The sequence below is a fragment of the Setaria viridis genome, chromosome 5 (genome assembly GCF_005286985.2).
Source record: "Setaria viridis chromosome 5, Setaria_viridis_v4.0, whole genome shotgun sequence".
Classification (NCBI taxonomy): Eukaryota; Viridiplantae; Streptophyta; class Magnoliopsida; order Poales; family Poaceae; genus Setaria; species Setaria viridis.
Window position 1 is genome coordinate 42,686,343 of NC_048267.2, and position 24,421 is coordinate 42,710,763.

General features: G+C 48.7%; 5 protein-coding genes across 6 annotated transcripts; 3 read left to right on the forward strand and 2 right to left on the reverse strand.

The window, feature by feature from the left end:
- Nucleotides 1–1,474: 1,474 nt before the first annotated feature.
- On the forward strand, nt 1,475–5,626 carry LOC117856684 (uncharacterized). Its single transcript, XM_034739047.2, has 6 exons — nt 1,475–1,717; nt 1,809–1,945; nt 2,708–3,087; nt 3,422–3,518; nt 3,594–3,899; nt 4,491–5,626. Exons 1-6 carry the CDS (start codon nt 1,591–1,593, stop codon nt 5,463–5,465), a joined length of 2,022 nt encoding a protein of 673 aa, XP_034594938.1. The 5' UTR covers nt 1,475–1,590; the 3' UTR covers nt 5,466–5,626.
- Nucleotides 5,627–5,766: 140 nt separating this feature from the next.
- On the forward strand, nt 5,767–8,656 carry LOC117856686 (uncharacterized). Its single transcript, XM_072293860.1, has 4 exons — nt 5,767–6,236; nt 6,339–6,448; nt 6,815–7,198; nt 7,346–8,656. The coding sequence occupies exons 3-4, from the start codon at nt 6,950–6,952 to the stop codon at nt 7,766–7,768; spliced, it is 672 nt and encodes a 223-aa protein (XP_072149961.1). The 5' UTR covers nt 5,767–6,236; nt 6,339–6,448; nt 6,815–6,949; the 3' UTR covers nt 7,769–8,656.
- LOC117856685 (uncharacterized) lies at nt 8,013–10,635 on the reverse strand. Of its 2 annotated transcripts, none has more exons than XM_034739049.2 (10): nt 10,509–10,635; nt 9,907–9,970; nt 9,721–9,779; nt 9,569–9,623; nt 9,411–9,450; nt 9,128–9,225; nt 8,954–8,999; nt 8,733–8,869; nt 8,435–8,656; nt 8,013–8,353 (listed from the first exon to the last, which is right to left on the reverse strand). In XM_034739049.2, the coding sequence occupies exons 2-10, from the start codon at nt 9,958–9,960 to the stop codon at nt 8,210–8,212; spliced, it is 855 nt and encodes a 284-aa protein (XP_034594940.1). In that variant the 5' UTR covers nt 9,961–9,970; nt 10,509–10,635; the 3' UTR covers nt 8,013–8,209. The 2 variants fall into 2 exon arrangements, with proteins under 2 accessions (XP_034594940.1, XP_034594939.1); XM_034739048.2 differs by having other exon boundaries at nt 8,435–8,659; nt 10,509–10,633.
- A 1,945-nt stretch (nt 10,636–12,580) lies between these two features.
- On the reverse strand, nt 12,581–13,780 carry LOC117856560 (uncharacterized). Its single transcript, XM_034738901.1, has one exon. It carries the CDS (start codon nt 13,778–13,780, stop codon nt 12,581–12,583), a length of 1,200 nt encoding a protein of 399 aa, XP_034594792.1.
- Nucleotides 13,781–20,654: 6,874 nt separating this feature from the next.
- On the forward strand, nt 20,655–23,603 carry LOC117855185 (LOB domain-containing protein 6). Its single transcript, XM_034737482.2, has 4 exons — nt 20,655–21,009; nt 21,387–21,816; nt 21,904–22,299; nt 23,178–23,603. Exons 2-3 carry the CDS (start codon nt 21,406–21,408, stop codon nt 22,276–22,278), a joined length of 786 nt encoding a protein of 261 aa, XP_034593373.1. The 5' UTR covers nt 20,655–21,009; nt 21,387–21,405; the 3' UTR covers nt 22,279–22,299; nt 23,178–23,603.
- Nucleotides 23,604–24,421: the final 818 nt, after the last annotated feature.

Sequence of the window (24,421 nt, forward strand, 5' to 3'; positions counted from 1 at the left end):
AACAAATTGGATGCAGCCTTTCCTTAGAAAAAAGAAGAAGAAAAAGATGCTTTGCCGTTGATTGTTGAAGTCGCCTAGTTGATGGGATATTGGGACGATGCCTGCTGGAAGCCTGGAACAGACATGCGATGGTTCAGAATTTCAGTGGGAAGTTTGCCGATGCAATCCACAGCAGGCGTCCGCCGTGGCCCAGCTGACCAAGATCTCCTCCAATCCACGCCTGTACTGAAAAGAATAACGGCACACGTTGTTCTCAAGTTTTAGGTGGTGGTGTTGACGAGGTGAGCATAGGATGGGGCACAGCAGCACGACAGCTCTCACTGCGCGACAGACCGGCCACCTAACCTAACCCAAGCAGCTGGCTTCAATCTCCTCCGTGACTCAGTCCGGACTCGTCAGGGTTTTTGATTGAGCAGATAATTGTCTTCTCTTTTGCTTCTTTTTTTTTTAACATACTCTTTTGCTTCCATTTCGACTGTAGTAACACTAGGACTCGAGAGAAATGGTCTGAATTGACTCTGTCAGGTGTGGTTCTGACTGTATTTCACCTCTGTGCTAGCCACATCCAAATTAATCCTGCCCTGGCATAAGGCTCTCTTTGGAACAACACCTCAGATTCCCTGATGAGTGTTCTTGACATCTTCTCGTCATTCTTTGAAGGGAATTAGGTCATTGGGTGTCCGGTCAGCAAAAGGCGATCGATGTTGACCGGCGTCGGGGAGAATCTGTGGACTCCGGCTGCGGCTGCAGGAAGCCGTTGTTTCGCCGCCGTTTCCTCTCTGTGCGAGTGCGCCCAAGCCGGAAAAGCGTCAGGGTGGAAGAGACTCGTCGTAAAGAAGATGCAAATCCAGTGAACCGATTGACGTAGTATAGTATTGGCATGTCGCTAGCTGGTTCAACGCGACATGAATACATGATGGGGGTTGTTGCTAACAGTTTCTCTTGCGTCGTCTTGACAAGGTTTGGACAAACCTCACCTAATCCTTACGTCAGTTTTTTTCTTCTTTCTTTTGGAAAGAAAGACACTAGCATCTCAAATCATCAGTTGTTTTTTTTTTTTGGGAGAGGACAAATCGTCAGAGTTTAGAGCCCTGAAAAGCCCCCGTCTACTAGCATTTAAACGGGCCCTTATGGCCCGATAGACATCATAGTCCATACTGGACTGACTCGTGTGGTCAGGCCTGGCCCATATAATGCAATTTCACACTCCAACCAACTATATGGGCTTCTATGCTTCTCAACAAAATTGGGCCTTCCTATAGGAAAAAGGCCCAAGGAATTCCAAGGCCGAATTAAGCCTTTTAATTATTAGGTTCAGATAGGGCAAATTAAACCGTATGCCTCCGTTAATTTTGTCGATCATCACGTCTTGAGTTTGAAACTCTCTTGAATTTTCACGAGTGCTCCTCATCAAAAGAAAAGTATCTGGAAAATAAATACCCGAAAGTAAAGGGTGCACGGAATTCCGATACAGCTTTCTCGAGAAGAGACGAAAAACGTTGACAGATTGGCAGCGCGGCGAACCCGTTTTCTCGCACCGCGTGCTGCCCTCGCGAGCAGTGTCTTCCCCTCGTGCTAATCCACCTCCCGATGCCGCCCAAATCGAAGGCGGCGGCCGCCGCCGCGGAGGCGGTCTCCGTCGAGGACCTCTTCACCTCGCTCCACCGCCACATCCAGGCCGGCGAGTTCGCCAAGGCCGTCAAGGTCGCCGACCAAGGTCAGGCACTCCTCCCCCAGCGCGTCTCGGGAGTTCGTCTCACGCCCTAGCGGCATAGCCCCGTTTGATCTGACCCCGACTGGTTCCGCAGTTCTCAAGGCGGCGCCGGGGGACGAGGACGCGGTGCGATGCAAGGTGGCGGCGCACATCAAGGCCGACCAGATCGACAAGGCGCTCGCCGCGATTCGCGACGCCGAGCGCCTCCCCATCGACCTCAGCTACTACAAGGTGATCGCCTTTAACTCTTTGTCCCCCGTTGATCTCTCTGTTGCCTTGTTTGTGATCACTGCTTGGCTCACTGGGCCGTGGTTAGGATACAGGTGTGGTCAGATCTGTTTGTGTGTATGTCCTAGGATAACATGAATTTGTTGATTTGAGTAATTGGAACGGAAGTGTTCACTTGGTGAGCTTCTCCCAATGTAGTTTAGTGCTGATTATTATATTGCAAACTGCTGATGCTGGCTACTTTGCATAGTGATTTTTCCTATTGTGGTCATGTGGTTCGGCGTAATTGTTGCATCCCATGCTCTACCAAAACCTATGATTCATATGTTGGGAGAACTGTATTGAGGGGTGGGAAGGAAGGCAAAATCATATGTATAGTTATCTGTGACATATTGGCAAGAACTGCTGATGGATAAGAAACTTCCATTTTATGTTGGGACGCTTTGACTTCACTGTGAAGGAATTCAACAGTCCTGCTGGTTGAACTCAAGTGATTACATTTGCTGTTCCAATATTCCCTAGTATAACTATGATCTCGATATAGTTCTGCTGGTCAAACACAACTGGTAGCTGGTCTTTGCCTTTTCATTGAGATTCCTTACTTATGCGCTGTTTCTTTTTTGTAATTAGTTGTTTGAATTAAAACGCTGCACTGGAGAATTGTGCACTAATTTTTGGCCAATATGATGCTAGAGTATCGTTGTTTTTGTTACTAAAACAACAATTTGTGTGATCAAACTAAGTTTTATTATTATTAATATTCAGGCCTACTGCTACTACAGGCAAAACAAACTGGAAGAAGCACTGAGTCTTTTAAGAGGTCAGGAAGAAACTGCAGCTATTCTCCAGCTGGAATCCCAGATTTTGTACCGGCTAGGAAGAATGAATGATTGCATGAATAGCTATGAGAAGCTTAAAAAATTTAAGATTGACTCAATGGATCTGAAGATAAATATCATTGCTGCTCTGGTTGCTGCTGGGAGGGCTTCTGAGGTACAGGCAGCTATGAAGGCGCTAAAGGTTGATCTTACCACAAGAGCACTCAGGGATGCTCGTAGCTTTGAGCTGGCATACAATTCTGCTTGCTCCTTGATAGAAAACAAGAAGTATTCAGAAGCTAAGGAGCAGCTGGACTTGGCTAAAAGGTGAATTTCCTGGTGCAGTGATTGCTAAAATGAATGTGTTCCTTCAGTTGGCTAAACTAATCCATCCGTTACGACAACATTTTAATATTATCAGATTGATAATTTAAGAAAAATCTGATTTTTTCAATGGTTAACTAGTTTAATTCATTATATTTGTTTGCATAGAGAAATTAGGCTTTCATTTCTTGCAAGGAAAGGCTAAAATATTTCTTCTTCATGATCCCAGATATTCTTTATATTGAGATGCCTCTCAACTCAATTATGCAATATGAATGGGCAGTCTTTATGCGTAAACTATTAGCTGGATTATAATCGTTTTTGTTTTATACTGTAGAATTGGGAAAGAAGAGCTTATGGTGGAAGACTTTGATGAAAACGCGATTGAATATGAACTAGCTCCTGTATCTGCTCAGCTTGCTTATGTGCAGCAGGTAACTATGGAGAAGTTTTCTTACATAAAGTCCAACCATTATTCTTCTGACTTGTCTTCTTCATTGTATTTTCAGCTACAAGGACAATCTCAAGAAGCTATGCAAACCTATGTTAATATGGTAAACGGGAAGTCAGACGATTCCTCACCACTTGCTGATTCATCATCACTTGCTGTGGCAACAACAAACCTTATTTCACTAAAAGGTACAAAAGATACCGCAGATAGCTTGAAGAAGCTTGATCGGCTTATTGAAAAATCTAATGCTCCAAACCAGTTGCAACTTATTGAAAGCCTTGACTTCAAGTTGTACCCAAGGCAAAAGGAAGCTCTGTATTCTGCCCGTGTTCTTTTACTCCTCCATGCAAATAAAATTGATCAGGTTTGTTTTTGCAAAGTCGATTCATCTCCCCCTTTCCTTTTGTGAAGAAAAATCACCTATTTTCATTTGTTTCTAGTGAGCAGGTGTAATGAGATCATTCGGTTGTCTGAATTTCTTTTCCCATAATTATGAAATTTCTAAATCTTATTTCACTCAGAATGTCTACCATACTAAACTATTGCAAATTAGTTTCAGTGAGAATTTCCCATAATTCTAACCCTAGCAGTTGCATGACTAATGAGTATTGGATTGCAAATTAGTGTGAGGAAAGGTCTGTTACGAAACTAGATTTGTTACATGCACATCCTGAACCTCTTCCCTGGCACTTTAGCAAGGATATCCCAACAGCAGTTTAGTTGCACATGCTATATTTTTTTTTGGTATAATGAACATAGTGTTGTCAATTCATTTTGACCATGATCAGTATAATTTGTGTGATTGTAAAAATGACCCTTGCATGCAAGTCCTTGCATCTGTATAATCACCTCATTGGAAACTTATTATCATCAGTATCCTTTTCATTTGTTTGGTGGGCACTTTCTATGGTGAGTCTCTTTGATTGCTCATTTCCGTTCTTAATCCTTTTTGTAGGCACATGAGTTGGTCAGTGGACTGCTTGGAATGTTTCAAGATAGTGTATTCCCAGTTTTGCTTCAAGCTGCTGTTCATGTGAAAGAAAAAAAGATCCAAAAAGCTGAAGAAGTTCTTAGCCAGTACGCTGAGAAGCATCCTGAGAATTCTAAAGGGGTCCTCCTTGCACTTGCTCAGATTGCTGCTAACGCCAACCATTTTCAGCTTGCTGCTGACTCACTGTCCAAAATACCTGACATCCAGCACATGCCTGCAACAGTTGCTACACTAGTGGCTCTAAAAGAGCGCCTAGGTGACTCCAATGCTGCAGCTTCTGTACTTGATTCTGCTATCCAGTGGTGGAAGAATTCCATGACCGAGGATAACAAATTAGATTTGTTCACAAGGGAGGCTGCTGCGTTTAAGCTCAGTCATGGACGTGATGAAGAGGCTTGTCTGTTGTATGAGGAACTTGTGAAGAGCCATGGAAGCATTGAAGCTTTGGCTGGGCTAGTAGCGACTGCAGCTCGCACTAACCTGGAGAAGGCTGAACAATACGAGAAGAAGCTTAAGCCATTGCCAGGCCTCAAAGGAGTTAATGTTGAGAGCTTGGAGAAGACATCTGGCGCAAGGCACGTTGAAGGGCCCCAAGACATGAAGGTAGACACACCAGAGGAAGTGAAGAAGCAAAAGGCAAGGAAGAGGAAGCGGAAGCCTAGATACCCGAAGGGCTTTGATCCAGCAAATCCTGGCCCGCCACCAGATCCTGAGAGATGGCTGCCCAGGAGAGAGCGATCCAGTTACCGTCCAAAGAGGAAGGACAAGAGGGCTCAGGTCAGAGGTGCTCAAGGAGCTGTGACTAGAGAGACAGCAGCTACCAATGCTGGTGGTTCCTCGAAAGGAAGCCAAACCTCCAGTTCATCAAAGACTCCGGCAGCAAACACTGACCAGCCAAAGCCTAGCAACAAATCCAGGAAGAAGAAGTCGAGGTCTTAGATGAGAAAATTTAGAGTTACAACAAATTGACAGTGCAAAAGGATATACCCATTTACCTTCTTGACTTGCAATTTTGGGTTGGATTGCTTGCAGATTTGCTTTGCTTTTTGCAGTCATGTTTAAAGCGACCGGAAACTATTGAAAAATTAGTTTGAGCTGTATCGCGATGGGATGTCCCAGACTCCCAGTAGATTTCTGTTTCCTTCACAAGTTTATAATCCTTTCAACTGATCAACTCACTTCAAGCGTGCGTATGCTCCAACAGTCCAACACTTAGATACATACCGCTAGGCCCGAAGCCACCTTCGGTACATGACGACGTAGCGGCACATCGTTTCTTTGTGAGGACGCATACGGGTACATCTACTTTCACTAGATGAGCTCTGAATTTGATCCAGGCTTGCAATATTTGAATCAGTCGGCCAAAGTGTGCATATTCAAATTTAAAGCATTTTTATAGATTTGAAAAGTGAATGTGTCAGCATATATGCTTGAACTGAAGTCTGGGGAGGCATTTGTATATTTTGTATTGTGTGCTTGCTTCTTTTTTTTGGAAAAAAAAAATTCCCAAGCGCACGTCGAACCCAACGGGGCCACGGGACACTTTTTGAAGTCTTGAACAATTTGTTCGCCGCCAGCCCGCCGACATTCAGCCACAGCCACGACGCAGCGCAGAGCCAGCGGGCTGATGCACGGGAATATACTCCATCCTCAATCTCCCCTCCTCGCCGCCCTTCGCCGCCGGCATCCCCTTCCACAGGCGACTTATCGGTGCGCTTCTCCCGCTCTTCCCCCTTCCTCCCCCGAGTCCCCGTTGCTTGCGGTTGCAGAGAAGAGTTGCTGATTTCTGACTCGGTCGGTTTGCGCCAACAGCCTCTCGCGGCCGCGGTGGCGGCGCTCCTGGGCTCGCCGGCGATGCACGGCCCCCGTTCTCCGCCGGGCGCATCTCAACCGCTTCTTCATCTCCGCCGCTTTTCAGAAGGGTACTACTAACTGATTTTTTAAAATTTTATATTTCTTGCACTGCTCTGTGGTCTTCGCTTCTTTGCTGGGTCTTGGGTGTGCTTCTTCCGAGTAGAATGTTACATCCTCTGTGAAATCTATGCACAAATGATTCGCCGATAACTTGACATGCTAGTTTACGAAAAGCTGCCAGTTCAATTGGAATTTGATTGACAGAGGTAAACACGTGTGCTTGTATTGTCAGATTAACTTTTGAAACAAGATAGACAATTAAGTATAGATATCGAAATGCCCAATGGAAAATTTAGTTTATAATTCATCTTAGTAACTGGATGTAAGAAGAACTCTCATCAGCCTCAGTGCCTCACTGAACATGCCTTCAGCAGGGAAGCAAGAGAACAGGGTCAGTGGATCCAAAAGTGATTGAAAATGAGGCAGAATGCATTGTCAGCGGCAGCCTGACTTCATCGAGGAGATTCAAGTGGAGCAAAGACAGGAACAAGTTCCTCACCAATTACTTGATGCAACAGGCTTCAGGTGCCAAGGGAAAAGATGCATTGTTCAGGGAGGATACCCTGCGAGAAGCTGCAGAGGCTGTTTCTCAGCGGTTTCAGCGGCAGTGCAGTGTTGATGATGTACAGAGGAGGTTACCAGCTCTGAGGGAGAAATGGCAAAGGATAGAGAATATGAAGGCCCTTGGTTCTGCGTCATGGGATCATACCACTAGGATGATAAACATGCGAGAAGCGGACTACCAGCAGTATGCCATGGTAATGGGAAGATGTCCCCTTTTAGTTTGAGATTTGCAAGTTCTAAGTTTCCTTAGATCCTACTTAAGTCAAGTCACCTTTTATGGTCCTTGCAGTACAATGCCACTATTAACTGTCATGGCTGAACTTTTTTTTTTTGCAATGAAGGATCACCCCAAGGATTCAGGGATGCTGAATAGGCCTATTGAGGATTATGATGAGCTTCCTTCCATCTTCAGGGATGAATATGATCCATCAGCAGATGGAATTCAGTTGAAAAGGGGCCAGAATGCCCACTCTGATGATACTAAGGTATCTGAAGATCCCATGGAGCAGAAGATAGCTAATGAGGACATCCACTACTTAGTTCTTAAGATTGGGGAGTTAATAGATGCTATAAAAAGCTTAAAGCCCAGAGACTTTGCTGACGACTTGTGGAAAGCAGTTACAGCTTGCGGTTATAACGACAGGATGTCAATCACTGCGTTTGAGTATTTTCTGAAGAACGAGGTTGAAGGGAAGATTTTCCTTGTGCGTAGCCCAGATCTTCGAAAGGAATGGTTAGCTAAGTTCTTCTCTAGCCTTATGTAATCATTCTTTATTTGTTCTATCCAACAGTTTAGTTCAGTATTTTGAGTTTAGTTTTCTTTTCATTTGGAACCACACTTCAAATGACGAGCACCATTGTGGGAACCCTTAAAGCTGTATCTGTACGAACAGAAGGCTTAGTATAGAAGAAGAATGGTAAGATGAGATAAGATGGTCTGATTTTTATTTCTTTCGATTCTACTAAGGTCAAATGTAAATTCTAACAAACATTCATCAACTGCGACTCTGCAAGAAACTGTTCTAAGATTAATGCAGTACAATCACAATAAAACGTACATAATCATGCACAACTGAAATCCTACACACCGAGTGACAAGATTAATACGATTGGTACAGATCACAACCTAACCCTTCACAGCTACAAGCCTACACACCATATGTAACAAAGCTGCTACAGTTGATGTATATATCACAACCTAACCTCTACTTGTCATTCAGCAAAGAATCAACGTCCGGAGTCACAATGACATGCCGATTCTCAATCTCCCCAAGCAAGCAACAATGTTTCTCTTGGGTGTTCAGAGCTACTACATGTTGCGGCATCCTACTCTCTGCTCCTGGGTTCACCTGCAGAGATAGAAATTAAGCATAAAATACATGCGATAGCTTGCTAAGCTCTGAACAGAAAGATGAGAAGGTTGCACTAACATCAAACATGACATCTCCTAACTTCATTTTGATCTTGCCGCTTTTGTATACCAGCATTTTGCCCAAATAACCCTGAGGCAGCTGCTGAAGGTTGGATCCTTCCTTCACCTCTTTGCCAGCGGCCTTCCCTTTCCTTTCAACTATATTGGATGACCTTCTGGGCAAAGGAAGAGATTTTGGGAGCTTGAAGAGGAACATTCTTTCTTTGCTATCATGTTCTTGCTGCTACAATTGCAAGTGAAGCATGTGAGAGTTCAGAAACTATGAATACAATTTAGCAGAGCTCAAAGGTTCATACAAGCAAATGAAGCTCCTCTGCTGGACATGTTGAAGCTTCGCATTCAATTGAACTTGGCTGAGTCTCCTGCAACTCAACATTGCCATTATCGTCGTCGCTGTCGTCAAAATCACTACTCTCTTCACTGTCAAATGTTCCTGTCAAGAGTTGAATATTCCCATGAAAATTCTTATTGGAAAGTATTGTTCAGAAGAATGGAACTCATGAATCGTCACATTCACCTGAATTAACAGTAACAGGAAAGGATTTGGGGATTTGTAGTGGTTTCTTTTGACATGGAAACAAATCAACAAAAGGTACACAAGACTAGTCAGTAAGTCTGTCAAGAAAATCAGGATGTTTTCTAGTACAACAAGGCTGAAACTGAGAAGTTCTCGCCTTCTAGGGGCACTCACCGATTGATTTTGTTTCTGCACTCCTGATTGCGCTGGTGACAAGCTAACAACATCCGCAGAAGGTGGTGTCGAGGGAGGTTTCTGTGTTGAGCGCTCGTCTACAAATAATATGTGTTGAGTCTGATTATTTTGAGGTTACTGACTAAATCAATGACAGTACAACCCATGATCTTATATGTGCATTATTTCAGATCTGATGGAAAGGCCTGACCTGTTGCTCCTAAAATCTTAAAAAAAAAACGCCTGACAGTAGGATCTCAGTGCCCGTGTGGCAGTATATTACCTTTTGTATTTGGCACACTGTTTGCAGGCACCTGGCGAGTCTGAAAAGAACAGATATAAGTTCAGCCATCGAAAGAGTGTGCTACTCCTTTTCTTTTCCTCCTAAGCAAACTACAATATTATCTGACATCAAGATGCGACGATTGGATAATTAGTTACCCTCAGTATCTTCATCAACTGTTCATCAATTGGTTTTGGTTCTTCCAGTTGTGGCCTGAAACAGAACAATACGTTGCGCTAAGGTTACTGTAACACACTAGGCAAAAATACCTTAAAGATGACGCCAACACCTAAAGACAAAGAAAAATTACTTTTCAGTGGCCAATTTCTTTGGCTTCTGCGGTGGCACTTTCGGTTTAAACTTGAGCTTCTGAAGGGATTAAGGGAAAGAAATGCAAAAAAGACGTTAATACATAACCTTCTTTACAATTCGCTGAACCATAGAGAAAAGAAAAACTGTATAAAAAAAAGTAGAGAGAAGAAAATTGGTGAACCACCTTCACGGCACGACGAACTGGGCGACTCCTCTTGGAGCTACCATCTGCATCCATTTTTGTTTCTCTGCCATAAAGAATTAAGAGCATAAGCACTTGCTTTTGCTTACTGATGAGTACTTCACTAGTATATATAGTATCTTTTTTCTGAAGATCCCATGTGCGTTTCTGTCTCACTAGCAGTACGAGGAAACCTATCAGTTCTGTGTCAGCTAGATCCTTTCAGCCTTCGCATCGTCAGAAGTCCTTCTATAGTCATACAACCGTACAGTTTCTGCAGGTGTTCGAAGGATCGTCTATGCACTTCTCATCTACCCTCCTCCCAAACCATTGCTGTCCATGACACTATTGCAAGGAAGCAACCAAGAACCTAAGTCCTAACAAAAAGACAAGTCCTCGCCATGAACACCAAGTGCTCCCCGGAGGGCGTGAAAGCTGATTTCTCACTCTGCAAGCATGAATTCTGATTTGGTCTTGGGCTCTGCACAGCCAGGAAACCAAGAGGAAGCAAGAGGGGGAAGCCGAGAATTCGCAGCTCGTGCGCGTAATCCTGAGTCCTAAACCGTAAACCCTCCCCCCAGCTCAGAAGTCAGAAGCACGCGTACCTGCTAGCTCTACGGCTGCAAGAGCTCGAGCTCTCCCTCCCCGCAGAAATGGCTGCTGCTGCTGCTTCGAGGCGTTTGGGAGGGAGAGGAAAAGGACAGGTGGGACGATCCTACAGCGGACTGGCATGTGCGGCCCCACGCTTCAGCGAGAGGTGTCTCCTGGAACCGGTCCAGCGAGGGTGGCGCGGGGGATTGGGAGGAGGATCCTTTGCGGCGACGGTTTCAGGGAAGAACGGTAAAGCACAGCTGGGAGGGACACGTGTCGATCCGTGGTATTGGGTGCATGATTGGAGCCTTGTGTGAGCGGCACAGGGGATCGGATCCAGAGCGGAGGGCTGCTGCTGGCCTGCTGCTGCTGCCGGATTTGTGAGTCGGTTAAGTCCGCCGAAGCATCGAAGTGAACGGAACGGGGTACGTTATCTCGTTGGTTGTTTTCATTGTTTGGGAGAGGAGTGGGGTTACGCCGTGCGGCCCACGGCCCAGACTGGTGGTGGCGTTTGTTAAGCCGGTTACAGGGCGGTAAGCGTCACACTCCGTTCCAAATTACAGATTATTTTAATTTTTTATACATAGTTTTTACTATGTATCTAAATATAATATATAACTAAATGCATAATAATATTTATAAACTTAGAAAAACTAAAACGTTCTACAATTTGAAACGGATGGAGTAATTGATTATTTGAGAGATACGGAGAAAATAGAGTAGATCGGTATAGTGTAGCCACTGATGTTGATTGTTTGGGAGAGATGAGAATTAAGTTGTGGATTATTTGAGTGGAGGGTTGAGTTTGTTTGGTTGAGGAGTGAAAAAAAAAGAGAGAAAACAAATGCCAAACATAGTTAGTTATTTGAGAGAAGGGGATTACCTCTGAGCCCCAGGAGGCTGGGGAGGTGTTGTTTGTTTGTTGTGATAGTGAAGATAGAGAAAGTAGTGTTACAATGAGGACACTAAATATTTCGTGAAATTCGGTTTTCCTTCCTTCTAGAAATTGTCATACCAAATTCACTGTTTTTTAAGAGTCCTGTAAACAGTATTATTGTCATATCGATCGTACAATAAGGCAGTACGATTTCTTTCTCATCAACTCGTACATACATGAGTTTGAAAGATGGTCCGTTACTGTGAGTTTTCATGTTGAATTACAATTATAGAAGAAGTTTTCTACTTAAATCTTCCCTAGAAGCTCAGCAAAAGGCAAGTGGGCAGCATGAGCCATGCTAAAAAAGTTAAAGGAATTATTATTACAATAATGCTACAGAACATACGTCCGGAATCTTAAAAAAATCTTAAAAAAAATCGAACGCTCGATATATATTGCGGATGGAATTTTCTATCCAGAGTCAAATAACGTAGTCATTTTTACACATTATTTTTCATGTTGTAAATAGTGTCTGCTAGTGTTGCACTAGTTAATTTTTTAATGTTTTATCGGAGGATCAGATGGAAAATTTCCCATCAGACGTCTGAGCGCTAGTAGCACAATTATTATTAATACATGATCAAAATAAAATTTTATATTGATCAAAGGTCAAACTGGTGCTAAAAAATTATGAGTGAAACGTGTGTTTAGAGGCATAAATAAGCTGAGCATTAAGTTTCAAACAAGCGTTATTCCAGCTCAAATGTTTGCCTTGTATGAAAGGAAGCATGAAAAATATAAATACTACGTGAAATATAAAAGTTTTCATGGAAAAAAACGCCACCGTAGAATTTACATGTGGTATCCTAGTTATAACGCAAGCTTACATTTACTCCTTTCGTTTTAAATTGTAGGTCGTTTTGACTTTTCTAAATTTATAGATATTATTATACATCTAGACATACACTATATCTAAATGCATAATAATATTTATAAATTTAAAAAAACTAAAATGATCTATAATTTAGAATGGAGGATCTGGTATACATACAGGAAAACAGAGAAATGTATCGATGCAAAATCGGTGCTCTCCCGTACCGAATCACAAACTAATCGAGCAACCTAATTTCGGAGAAACAAATCCTAACAAAACATAAACCTTCCTTAAACGGAGAGCCCAAACGCGACATCCTTCCACACTGTGGCCGCCTACTGCTTCTCGCCTTCAGACGACGACGAGCCCTGTTCCTCTTCCTTTGACGGCGGCGCTTGTACCTGCGGGCCGATGTCAATGCCAAAGAGACGCACCCTGCCAGCAGCCACGGCCGGTGACGGCGACGGCCGCCGCTCTTCCGTTACGGTCGACAGCGCAAGCCTGAGGTCGGCCTCGCTAACGGCCGGTGCCGGCGGCGGCGCGGGGCACCTCCTCTTGTTCCTCTTGTGCACGATCGGCGGGCCGGTGTAGTGCATCCTCATGTGGCCTCCGAGCGCCACCCCCGTGGCGAACACCTTGTGGCACTTCTGGCACTCGTGCGGCTCCTCCGCCCTGCGGCCGCGGCGGAACGCGGCGCCGTCCTGGCCCAGACCCATCATCATCTCCGCTGCCGCCGCCGCGGCCTCCGCTTCCTTCTGCCTGTTCCTGTGCCCGGCCGCGTGGCCGCCCAGGCCCTGGTGCGACGAGTACGACTTCCCGCACAGCTTGCAGCTGTACACACGTCGCGGTTGAGCGAGGCTTGCCGGCGGCAGCGGCACGGCCGGCTGGTGGACTGGACGAGCTTGCGGCGGCGGCACTGCCGGCTGGTGGACTGGACGAGCTTGCTCCGCTGCAGGAATCGGCGCAGCCTGCTGGTGGTGGACGACGGCCCCAGTGGAAGGATTATTGGGTCCTGTCACCACCGTCGCCACGGCCGGCGCCTCATAGTCCATCGGCTGCGCGGTGGCGCTGCTGCTGCTCTCCTCACCGGATAGATTGGTTCTAGTGGACGACAGAACGGGAGTCGACGACGGACTGCTGGTCACTGCGATCGCCATGGGTATCGGCTGCGCCACCACAACGGCCGTGGAGTGGTCGTCCGTGGATTCAGAGTTCAGACAGACTGCTGCGACTGAAGGTTTACCCCCCGTCCAACCTCGCTTCCCGGTGGCGGCCCAGCCGCCGCCGACCACCGCCGCTTCCGCCATGCGCACGTTGCCGTGGACCCTCATGTGGCCGTCCACAGCCTTCAGGCTGTTGAACCCCCTGCCGCAGACGTGGCACGCAAACCTCCGCGCCGGCGCTTCGGCGCTGCTGACCACAGCAGACGAGTCCGCGCTGGGGTTGCTGCCGTCGTCGCTGATCGTCCCGTCAGATTCGCACGACGAACGCGCGACGAGTGGCCGCGGCACCCCGACCGGCCGGCCCGACGCCATGGCGACTTCCATCCAGCTCACGCCGCGGCCGAGCTGGCCCTCCAGACGGCGCTGGAGCCGGTAGCCGTCGTCGTCGCCGTCGGTGTCGGAGGACTCGTCGCGGCCGCCGGGGACGTACTCGCCCTCCTCGAGGTCATCGTCGTCGCCGCCGCCATCCAGATCACGCAGGGGGCGGCGGCGGGAGGAGGAGGAGTCCATTGGGATTTTTTTTTTTTGGGGGGGGGGGGGGGGGGGGGGGGGGTCTAGGGTTTAGTGGAGATGATCGATCGAGTAGTAGGGCTCTCGGTGATCGGCGTGTGCTGGGCTTCCGCTTGTGGGTGGGCAGTGGGCTTAAATAGCGGAGGCACCGGAGAGATGGATAGGTTGCGCGCGCGCGTCCGGGGGTGGGATTGCGCGCCAAGCAAGTCGAGTGACTCCACGCAGCGACCGACTGCTAGCTGGAGCGCGTGCGGATTCGGGAAGGAAATCAGGGTGATCCGTTACGCGCCCCGCCTCCCCCCCGTTTAAACAGATACGCGCGCCCCTGCGATATCCGGGGAATTTCAGCGCCAATCCACGGTGAGCGGGGGAGCCAGGCAGGGAAAAAATTTTGTTGGAGATATCGTCTAGCTAGTGTAGCCTAAGCAAGCTGTAGGATCGGGGCTCGTTTGAAGGCGCAACGGAGTGGAGATCAAGAAAACACAAGGCAATAACCATGCACGCGTTAGGCAGTTTAATTGTTAGCTGGCACGTAAAAGTATTTTTTCTTAGTAAATCACAACTCGATCTAATCTGGAGAGACTTGTTATATATTTGCCATACAAGTTTTGTTGACTCGATATTGCTATATATGTTGCTGCTAGGCCATGAGGTTTGAAACCATCGTTATTGTCCGTTTTCGCACACTGACTCGTGTTTACATTGAACTGCGATTTTTGAGATGGTGAATCGTGATCCATTACGGCCTACCCGTCTAAACTAATACGCTTCGAGATTATAAATGGACGTTTTAACTTAACTAACACAATTTGGACCTCACGTGAACGAATTAGCAAGTTTGGAGATTTAGACGTGCATTTTGGAAGTTTGGGACCTGGATGGCATCCCGAGCCAAGTTCGAGTAATCATGTGGGCATGGTATGTGCCGTAAATTGGAGAAGGCAATCATGAAAATCTCCGCCAGCCATGGAAGGATTTCAATCGATAGACTCTGCGCTCAGTTCTTTCCCTTCATTTGCAATGCGAAGCTTTATCGCAATCCATTATCATATCAACTAAAGCTGAATGTTGAAACTTGTAATAATGGACGGTTCTATGGAAGGAAAAGGGAATTTGGATAAATACAGGTGAAAAATCAGCCCAGCACGTCTTGCGATGTACCTCGACCAGCCCAGGATAAACATGTGCGGCCCAAATCAGATGATGGGCTGGGTCCGGGCTGAAGCTGTGTCTTTGTGGTGGGCTGGTTCGCTTCGAACTTTAAATGGCGAAGCCCACTCTCAGCACTGCCGGCAGAGAGAGAGCACCGGCGGCGGCGTCCCCGTCTCGTCGGTTCGGCGAATGGATCGGTTGAATCCGCTGCAGCCCCGCCATCTTCCAAATCCCCACGTCTCCCTCCTCCTTGGGTGATAAACCACCTCGTGCGCGATCACCGCACATGACGGGGCACCGTACGTGAAGGGTTTACGTTTCCACCCGAACCATCTCGTTGCCGTCACGACGCACGCAAATGGAAGCATGCATCGACCGATCCTTTTCTTTTCGTTCATGCGCATGGACTCATCCGCGCCACGACGAGGGAGTATGCCTTGGAGAAGAGGCCGGCTAGCTCTAGGCTCTAGCTCCCTGCTGACACCGGTGACACGTCGTCCACAGAGGAGAACAGTGACCCGACGGCGGGCGATCGATGGAGAGCACTCGGAGCGAACCGCAGTCACTCAAAGCTCGCTGCTGGTGGGAGCTACCAGCAGATCATGCATCAAGCTACTATGCCACTCGTGCTCGTGCAAGCAGCTGCACAGGCCAGCCGCACGCAACAAGACGAGAAGGCGAAGAATTAATATCCGGCTACTACTCATCGTGGACGGACGGACGAGCCGGTCAACCCTCCCTGCCGGCCGGCCCGCCGGCTCCAACAATTCTCCCAACAGGAGCGCCCGGCCGGCGGCCGCAGCTAGAGCCGAGGGAGACTGGGGAGAGTGTCAACGTGCACTCCGAGGCGCCCTCGCCGCGCACGCATTTACTCCTCGCTAGCCGCTGGGGGCTCCCTCCGACCCTCCCTGCTGCAGGCACGCGCGCGCACAATGACGACACAGCACATGACAGATGACACATTCATTCGTTTCGTTCGTCCGTTCATTCATTCATTCGGTCTCGCGTGCTGCCGCTGCCCTGCTCCAAATTCGGAGGACTTGTCACTTCCAGTCAGCATGCAGCCCTATGGTACGCGCATCGCTGCGCTTCCTGCACTGCTAGCAGACGCGTATTTACGCGCCCATCGACCGCTGCACGACGTCGTCGGCAATTGCAGCTTGATCGCTTGGCATTCATTCATCTGGCCTCTCGCGCCGGCCGGCACCGTTGCACGCCGGTGACGAGCTCGGACTGTCACCGCGGGGCAGCGGCGACCGAGTGCATGCCAGTGAGTGCGCGCGCGCGCATGCAGGACGGCGGTTTGGGAAAGACGGACCGGGCCTTTCGGGTTCAGCAGTGGGGGAGGCGAGGGATTGAGGGAATGCCAGCCACAGCCCCCGGGGGAACTGGAAGTACGGGGGCAGTGCAGTGCAGCGGCGTTCGCACTGCAGGAATGCAGACACGCTGACATGGATGGGGTCCGGCGGAGGCCGAGAGCCCGAGAGAGCGGGATGGGACGGCTCGCCTCTACATGCCGCGCATTCACTCTGATCTCCACTCCCAAGGGGGCGCTGCAGGCTGCAGCTGCTGCTGACTGCTGAGCCGAGGACGACGACGCAGGGCGAAGGGGTGAGGGGGTGAGGCCAGACCACGGCGGGTAGCGGCAGCGGAGTAGGCAGAACCACCGGGGGAGCAATAACTCCCTCGTCATTCTCCTCTCCTCCGAATTGTGTATCCGTATCCTCCCCGTCCCACACCCACACCCTGCCCCTGCTGCCTTACCCCCGTTTTGTCCCCCTGGCCTTGCCTGGCCCGGCCCGTACGAACCACGTACTACGCGCGCGCGCCCATCTGACGCTGGGCCCCCGCCGGCTCTGCTGCGTGCGTGCTGCCCATATTCTCTCCCCCCGCTGATGATCTGCTCTCACAGTCCCTCCCTCTCTCATCTCTCGCCATCAAAACATTCAAAACGCACGGCCTTTGTCGTCGTTCGTTCCTGATCTTCTTCTCTCCTGTTGCATTGGGGCACGCATGGGCGTGCGGCTGCTCGGTCAGCCGCACAAGGCGCTCGTGTACGCGCTCGCTAGTCGAACGCAGAGCGAGAGGCGGTACGCGATGCGTGCACAGGGCCGAGCACAGTGGATGCCGCACGGATCCCCAGGGTGACGAGGGAAAGAAAGGGATAGTGGTGGTCGTCGTCGCTGCCGCCCCTGGCTCGATCGGGGCGCATTTCCTCCGCGCAGGCCGGCAGATGGGAGGATCAGTGTCGCGCGTAACTCCGCGCCCCCTCTTCCCGAGCTCCCGACGTTGACGGGGTCACCTCGGACGGGACACGCGACTTTCCTCGGCCTCTGATCGGCGGCTCGATCGGCACCATGCATCCTCGCCCGCCGCCTCCCCGCTCCCGCACGCTCTTTCGCCCCGCGCCCATTGCTTTTCTGCGCCGCCGTACCGCCTGTGCCCGCGACAACCCCGCGCGCGCGGGCGCGGCGGCCGCCCGACACGAGCCCCACGCCCACGCCGCGCGCCCCACCACCCCGCGAGCGCATGGTTTTGTTTTGCCTGCAAGTGTTAGCTGCATCATCGGTCGTCATCAGTGTCACGACCTGTGCGCATCGAGACACTGTAACTGAAGCTGAACCTGAAACTGAAATTTTGTTCCAAGCCAGCACATGCACCGTGACGACGATCGATCGAACGACGGCGGATTACATTGACAGCGGATAAGACCGGAGCACGTAGATTGCGCCACCATCATCACATCACGCCCAGCAGCAACCAACATGGGCGCCGCCGCGGCGGTACCACACGCCGGCCGCGCCGGTCGATCAAAACCTCATGTGAAAAACCGCCGGCCGGAATTAATGGCCGAGCTAGAAATGGCAGCCGGCCACCTGCCGCGGTCCAGCCCTCCCCCTCTGCAAGCAGGTAGCGCAACCTGTCGACTCCATCCATTTGTTGACGACGACTCTCTCCATCTCTCTCTCTCCTGCCACAGCCGCCCGGCTCCGGAATTACGAGCTGATCTCGAGGACGGAGCGCGCGGTTGCAACGCGACTCAGGCCTGGTTCACTGACTTAAATTTAAACACCCGTCACATCGAATGTTTATATACTAATTAGGAGTATTAAATGTAGACTATTTACAAAACCGATTACATAAGTGGAGGCTAAACGGCGAGACGAATCTATTAAACCTAATTAGTTCATGATTTGACAATATGTTGCTACAGTAAACATTTGCTAATGATGGATTAATTAGGCTTAATAGATTCGTCTCGCCGTTTAGCCTCCACTTATGTAATGGGTTTTGTAAATAGTCTACGTTTGATATCCTTAATTAGTATCTAAACATTCGATGTGACACGTGCTAAAAATAAGCAAAGGGAACCAAACGCCACCTCGGAGGAGTATAGAGAGTACTCGATCTCGATCGGCACCTGCTGCCATCCATCGCATCGATGGGGCAGGGTTAAATGAATGGAATGAGCGGGTGACTCGAAATTCTCCTAATCATTCGTACGGGCTGCAAGCGGGCTTGTCATGATGAGTGCCCGGTTTGTCGACGCATGAGTTGTGGCCATCACGGTATTGAAGGCCGGGGTCCTGCCGAGGTGGGGTTGGAAAGGGACGCCGGCCGGGGGCGCTGCCTCCCTCCCTCTCAATCATGCCGCATTGCATCCTTCTCTACTGGTACATGCTGCATTCAAAGCCATACTTGGGGTGTGTTTAGCCCGCCCTGGGGCTCCTCTGATTGGCCTGCTGGCATAAGGTCGGTGGCCCCACTTTCTGACGTTATCGTATGAAACGGAAGGATTTTGTATATTTCATCCAGGACGAGCATGATCCTTCGTTCTTTTTATGCCAACCCTGCACTCCTGCAACTTCCATCATCTCTGCTCCATGGATTCTAGAGATGATGAATGATGTGAGCTCAAGATGTTTATCTCAATTGGCATTGCTTCACCACCCACTATGTAAATTGAACAGTTAATATATGAGCTCTTTCACGGTGCACGATACTATCAGGGGTAGTATAGAGTATAGACTGTTTTTTGGTATCAGTAAAATTGTAATTAGCAGAATTATTCAGGATTTCAAGTCACGATCTTGCAGTAGTTGATAGATTTGCTGCAGTATACATAGACAGATCTAGACGCGCGCGACGAAGCCTCTATTTGTTCGGGAAGCAAGGACGGCCGCGGGGTGATGGAGACGCGGTGGCACCGACGCAAGAGGAAGCGCCTCCTCCTCCCGCTCTCGCTGCTCTGCCTCGTTGTGCTGCTCCCGAGCGCGCTGCTGGCACCGTCCGCCTCGGTGTTGTCATCGCCGGAGGCGGCGACGGCAGGTGGCAGTAGGAAGTGGCGTAATTAGAACAACATATATAATGCCACTTCACATCTTTCCCATCATACCCTATACCACATTTACTACTCATGCATACTACCTATACTACAGCTTAAGGTTTTAGTAGTATACAATTAATCTCAACCGTCAGATCCTTACATACGAGTCCTTTTCAAACATAGTATAAAATAGTATCGTGTACCGTAAAATACACAAACACACACACTTTATCCTAACGAGCTAGGTGAACGACGCGTGGTTTTACTAAAAGGAATGCCATCTCCACCCCCTCCCACCATAAAAGAGGCATGGTTCAAAAATATATTTCATCTTTTATTTGCTCCCATCCAAAACATAGTCAAACCCTTCTGTAATTCCATCATGACTTATACTTTAAAAAAAAACAGCACTCCTTCCACTCCATAGTATTTGTCCAACTGATGATTTACTACATTATCTTCAAAAAGAGTTCAAAAAGACTTGTATTGACTCTTTATTTAACTATTTGCCTCCCATTTCATTTTGAAATCATACTACTAATTTTTATATTATTTAATTTTGAATTTACAATAATCAGCATGGACTGGTGTACAGATAGCGAAAAGGAACGCAAAAAAACCTACGCAGCCATCCACAGCTAGCAGCGGATCCGATAGCATCTTCCTTTCTTTTACCCACTCCTTTTCACCAATTCTCTCACCATAGAGTTGCACTTAATGTCATTTCTCTCATACGCGAAGTAACACTCCTTTTCTTGTTGGTTCAAATAACAGGGCAGCCATTGATCCAAGAGAAAGCACATGTGGAGATGTTAGTTTAATTAACAAGTTTTTCCTCATTATGGGTACACAAGCATTTGTCATCTCGCAAAAGAAACCTAAGTTTCAAATGCTCCACTGCTATCAAAACAAAAGATGTAACAAACAAACAATTCTTGACTTGGCACTATAGAGTAGTTTTCATCATATGCAAATATAAATATTAAGCAGCATTAGATGGAGCAAAGTTGCATCAAAGCTGGATGGATGTTTATGAGCCTACTGCCTTATTATCCTTCTTCTCCTACTATGTGATGGCAATTTTTAATAAATAATAGATTGATCTCAAGAAATCAGTTGTGAAACACTTTCATTTCTGACTCATAAATATTTCAAAATCACCGTGGGAAGATATGTTCGCCGGCGTACATGCCACTGTACATTTGTTAACTTGGTGCATCTGTTTGTACGTTTGGAACTTGTTAAACCAAAGTAATATAACCATACAAATTTACTTCAGTAAATAGATCGGTACCCTACCAAGTCTTTCATCGATAAAACCCAGTCCTGCGCTGCTCTTCGGGACGACCCGAGCGCGTCGCCGTTGCGTTTCCACTTCGACACCTCCTTTTTATTTCTCCGCCACGCCTTCCCACCCGCCCGCATACTGACGCACGCACACACCCCAATCTTTCGGCCTCTCTCTTTCCCACAGAGAGGCGACGAACAGGGGGAGCGGCGCCGCCGTTTGGCCAGGTTTCGTCGGGCGCTTCTTCACCAGCGACTCCCCCAGGTGTGCTCTCCCATTCCCTTCCCTTCCTGCTGTTCGAAACCGAACGTCTCAAACCCTAATGATCGGATGCTATTCTGTATTCGGATCTGACATGTGCTTTGCCTACTATAACTTGGAATTTTTGCACCCTGGCGGTGATGTGATTTTTTGCCCATGTATGTATGGGTTCGCTTCCTTCTTTTAGATCGAGGGGTGCCAACGCATGAACATTTTTGTATACTTTCCAATGTATTTGAGGCAGTGTTCTTCATTTTTGGCAACAAAATTAAGAGGAGGGCCAGCGGGATTTCCTATTCTCTCCCCTTCTGATTTCCAGCAGCTTCCAAAAGAACGCCGCAAGAAGAGTCTAACAACAAAGCTCGTGATCCTTCCGCCAGGGGCCAGGGCAGCAGACGGATGGCGTCGTCTGTGCCGGCGCCATCGGGCTCGGTGATCACCGTGGCGTCGTCCTCGTCGTCGGCCGCCGCCGCCGCGGTGTGCGGCACGGGGTCGCCGTGCGCGGCGTGCAAGTTCCTCCGCCGCAAGTGCCAGCCGGACTGCGTGTTCGCGCCCTACTTCCCGCCGGACAACCCGCAGAAGTTCGTGCACGTGCACCGCGTCTTCGGCGCGAGCAACGTGACCAAGCTGCTAAACGAGCTCCACCCCTTCCAGCGCGAGGACGCCGTGAACTCGCTCGCCTACGAGGCCGACATGCGCCTCCGAGACCCCGTCTACGGCTGCGTCGGCGTCATCTCCATCCTCCAGCACAACCTCCGCCAGCTCCAGCAGGACCTCGCCCGCGCCAAGTACGAGCTCTCCAAGTACCAGGTGATCATTTCACTCCTCCGTACTACCACTCGATCGTTGTTGAGTAGCTAACGCATGTATTAACTAGAGACTTCTTCTTCCTTTCAGGCGGCGGCGGCGGCGGCTTCTGCGTCGACGGGGTCGAACGGCGGGCCGCAAGGCATGGCAGAGTTCATCGGCAACGCGATGCCCAACGGCGCTCACAACTTCATCAACATTGGCCACTCGGCGGCGCTCGGCTCCATCGGAGGCTCCCCCGCCGTGTTCGGGCAGGAGCAGTTCGCCAACGCGCAGATGCTGTCCAGGAGCTACGACGGCGAGCCCATCGCGAGGCTGGGGATCAACGGCGGGTACGAGTTCGGGTACTCGACGGCGATGGGCGGCGCCGGTGGGCCTGTCTCTGGCCTCGGGACGCTCGGCATCAGCCCGTTCTTGAAGTCCGGCACCGCCGGCGGCGACGAGAAGCCCAGCGCCGGGCAGTAGGGCGCGGATCCATCGTGTCAGGTTTGGCATGCCTGCTCCGTGTTCTTATCCATTTTTTCTTCTGCTGCCGTCCGAGTAATTCGCGAGTTTGGTGGAGTGCGGTTAGTTCGTTAGTTTGCTAGATATAAGATGCATGGCTAATGAGGAGTAGCTTAATATAGCTTAGTGCATGCTTTGATGCTAATTGGAGCGCTCTTGTGCAAACAAATAAACATTATTGCGCAACTTTTTGGATTAATGCATTATCGGTGGCTAGTTGCATGTGTAGCAGTGAGATAGGTTGAGCTATTCTCATCAACGGAATCAAGAATCTGTTTTGTCATGCATACTGTTTTGCTCTTAAGGTCTGGTACCTGTGCCCATGCACAGCACACTTTGTGTGGCCAACAAATCTCTCCTAGGTTTGTGTTGACCTAAACAGCTTGTTTTATTAGTTGAAGCAGAAGGGTCAGAAAGTATTTCTTTCGAGAACTTTCGTTTAAAAAAAAACGTTTTAAAAAAATATTGCTTTCGAGAACAAATCAGCTTGCATGGCAGTGTAGAAAGTTTTCTGACAAAAGCCATTGGTACCAAGAAGAGCACGCACGGGTGTTCTCTGTGAAGTAATACAGCTAGAGTTTGCCAGGGATCATGAATAGCTACTGAATATCTCTAGGAAAGAACTGATATTTCATGCCCTAATGAACGCACACCGTATTATAATAGCAGTATTCTTTTTGTCTATTCATAAGATGAAAATGTACCATGTATTTAATTAAATAGCAGTTACTACTTTTTACGGTTTGTTTGGTGTGTAGCAATCATGTTTGCATGCCAGCAAGAATACTCCATTTCACGACCATATTACCATTTTCTTTCGGTTACCAACCGATTGATATTTGCAAAATTGTATTTTTCAGGTTATTAGTGACGTGAAGAAATGAAAGGAAAAAAAATCCATGAAGTGCTGAATTAAGACTAAGTGGAGTGCGACGATTATCTTAGATTTCCATCGTTAGGACGGAGGGTCAGTGTTCTCAGTCGATTTTACATGAAGAGTGCATGCTTATGTTGTTTAATTGCTTGTTTGTCAGTCACCGCCTCCCTCTCCATCCATCCCACAAGATGATCCAACATTTCATGCAGGCATCCACAAAGTGTCTCTGTTGGTGTAGTAGAAGAAACACGCGTGCTTAGCTTGTTCCGGGCTTTTACCACTCGGACGGACGGCTAGCTCCCCCTTCCTCTTGCTAGTTTCTACTCCATGTACTGCTAGATTGGCTCTACAACACTACTGAAGTTGACATTGAGACCTGATGGGTGTATCTATTTGGTACTGCTGCGTATCCTTGCTTTGACTTTGTGATGAGAGTTGATAGGTCTGATTGAACAAGGCATGCTAATGTCCTAGCTAGAGAGGCTAGCTAGGCATGTCAGGGCTGGAAATATACTGTATCATCGCATGGAGATCCTCACTGCAAGACTCGACCTCGGCAGGCATTTATGCGCTGGCTGCATCCTGCACCTCCTCCCTCTCCCTCGCCCTGGTTTTGCTTGCGAGAGAGGCCAAAATGGCAGGAGACTATTATATAAAGTCTGCCCTGGCCATGTCTCTGAATCTGAATCTCCTTTCCCTGTTGTTTTCTTGGTTGCAACTAGCGCCGTGCCACTTGGCTACTTGCGTGCGTTCAGCGAGCGTGCAGCCGTGCAGGTGCTTATATAGGTAGTAGAGGTCCAGAGCTACTAGCTAGGGATAGCAGACGGGCATGCAGTGGCAATGGCATGGATGGGAAGCGCCCCCCGGATACTATGGCACCTCGACCGAGAGCCATCAAAATATCACATCCTGATGCGGTACTGGTCAATCCAGATTGCCATCTTCCCGTGGTGAACCCAAAAAAGATCACGCAGCCCTCAGGCTTTAACTGGTAGGTTTAGGGATCCTGGTCGGCAGGGCTAGCTAGTAGGATACTAGCACGCAGAGCATTTGCAGCCCAACTGCCATCGAATCAGACATGACATTTCACCCTGGATTCGCAAAAGATAAAGAAACCAGAGCCCTAGGAGATTCCATTTTTTTTTTAAAACAAAATCCAATCAGGGAGAGGTAGAGCCTGCGATGGAGCGCTGCGCGCTTGCTCTATTCCACGCGTAAATGCACGAA

Bases quoted from the DNA above. Each gene is read 5' to 3' on its own strand.
- LOC117856686 (XM_072293860.1), top strand. From the start codon at position 6,950: ATGCAACAGGCTTCAGGTGCCAAGGGAAAAGATGCATTGTTCAGGGAG. The intron at 7,199-7,345 runs GTAATGGGAAGA...TTTGCAATGAAG, and splicing joins ACTACCAGCAGTATGCCATG to GATCACCCCAAGGATTCAGG.
- LOC117855185 (XM_034737482.2), top strand. From the start codon at position 21,406: ATGGCGTCGTCTGTGCCGGCGCCATCGGGCTCGGTGATCACCGTGGCG. The intron at 21,817-21,903 runs GTGATCATTTCA...TCTTCCTTTCAG, and splicing joins ACGAGCTCTCCAAGTACCAG to GCGGCGGCGGCGGCGGCTTC.
- LOC117856560 (XM_034738901.1), bottom strand. From the start codon at position 13,780: ATGGCGTCGGGCCGGCCGGTCGGGGTGCCGCGGCCACTCGTCGCGCGT.
- LOC117856685 (XM_034739048.2), bottom strand. From the start codon at position 9,960: ATGGATGCAGATGGTAGCTCCAAGAGGAGTCGCCCAGTTCGTCGTGCC. The intron at 8,660-8,732 runs GTATGAACCTTT...TTGCAATTGTAG, and splicing joins CAGAGGAGCTTCATTTGCTT to CAGCAAGAACATGATAGCAA. The intron at 8,354-8,434 runs GTTAGTGCAACC...CTATCTCTGCAG, and splicing joins TAGGAGATGTCATGTTTGAT to GTGAACCCAGGAGCAGAGAG.
- LOC117856684 (XM_034739047.2), top strand. From the start codon at position 1,591: ATGCCGCCCAAATCGAAGGCGGCGGCCGCCGCCGCGGAGGCGGTCTCC. The intron at 3,088-3,421 runs GTGAATTTCCTG...TTTATACTGTAG, and splicing joins CAGCTGGACTTGGCTAAAAG to AATTGGGAAAGAAGAGCTTA. The intron at 3,519-3,593 runs GTAACTATGGAG...TTGTATTTTCAG, and splicing joins AGCTTGCTTATGTGCAGCAG to CTACAAGGACAATCTCAAGA.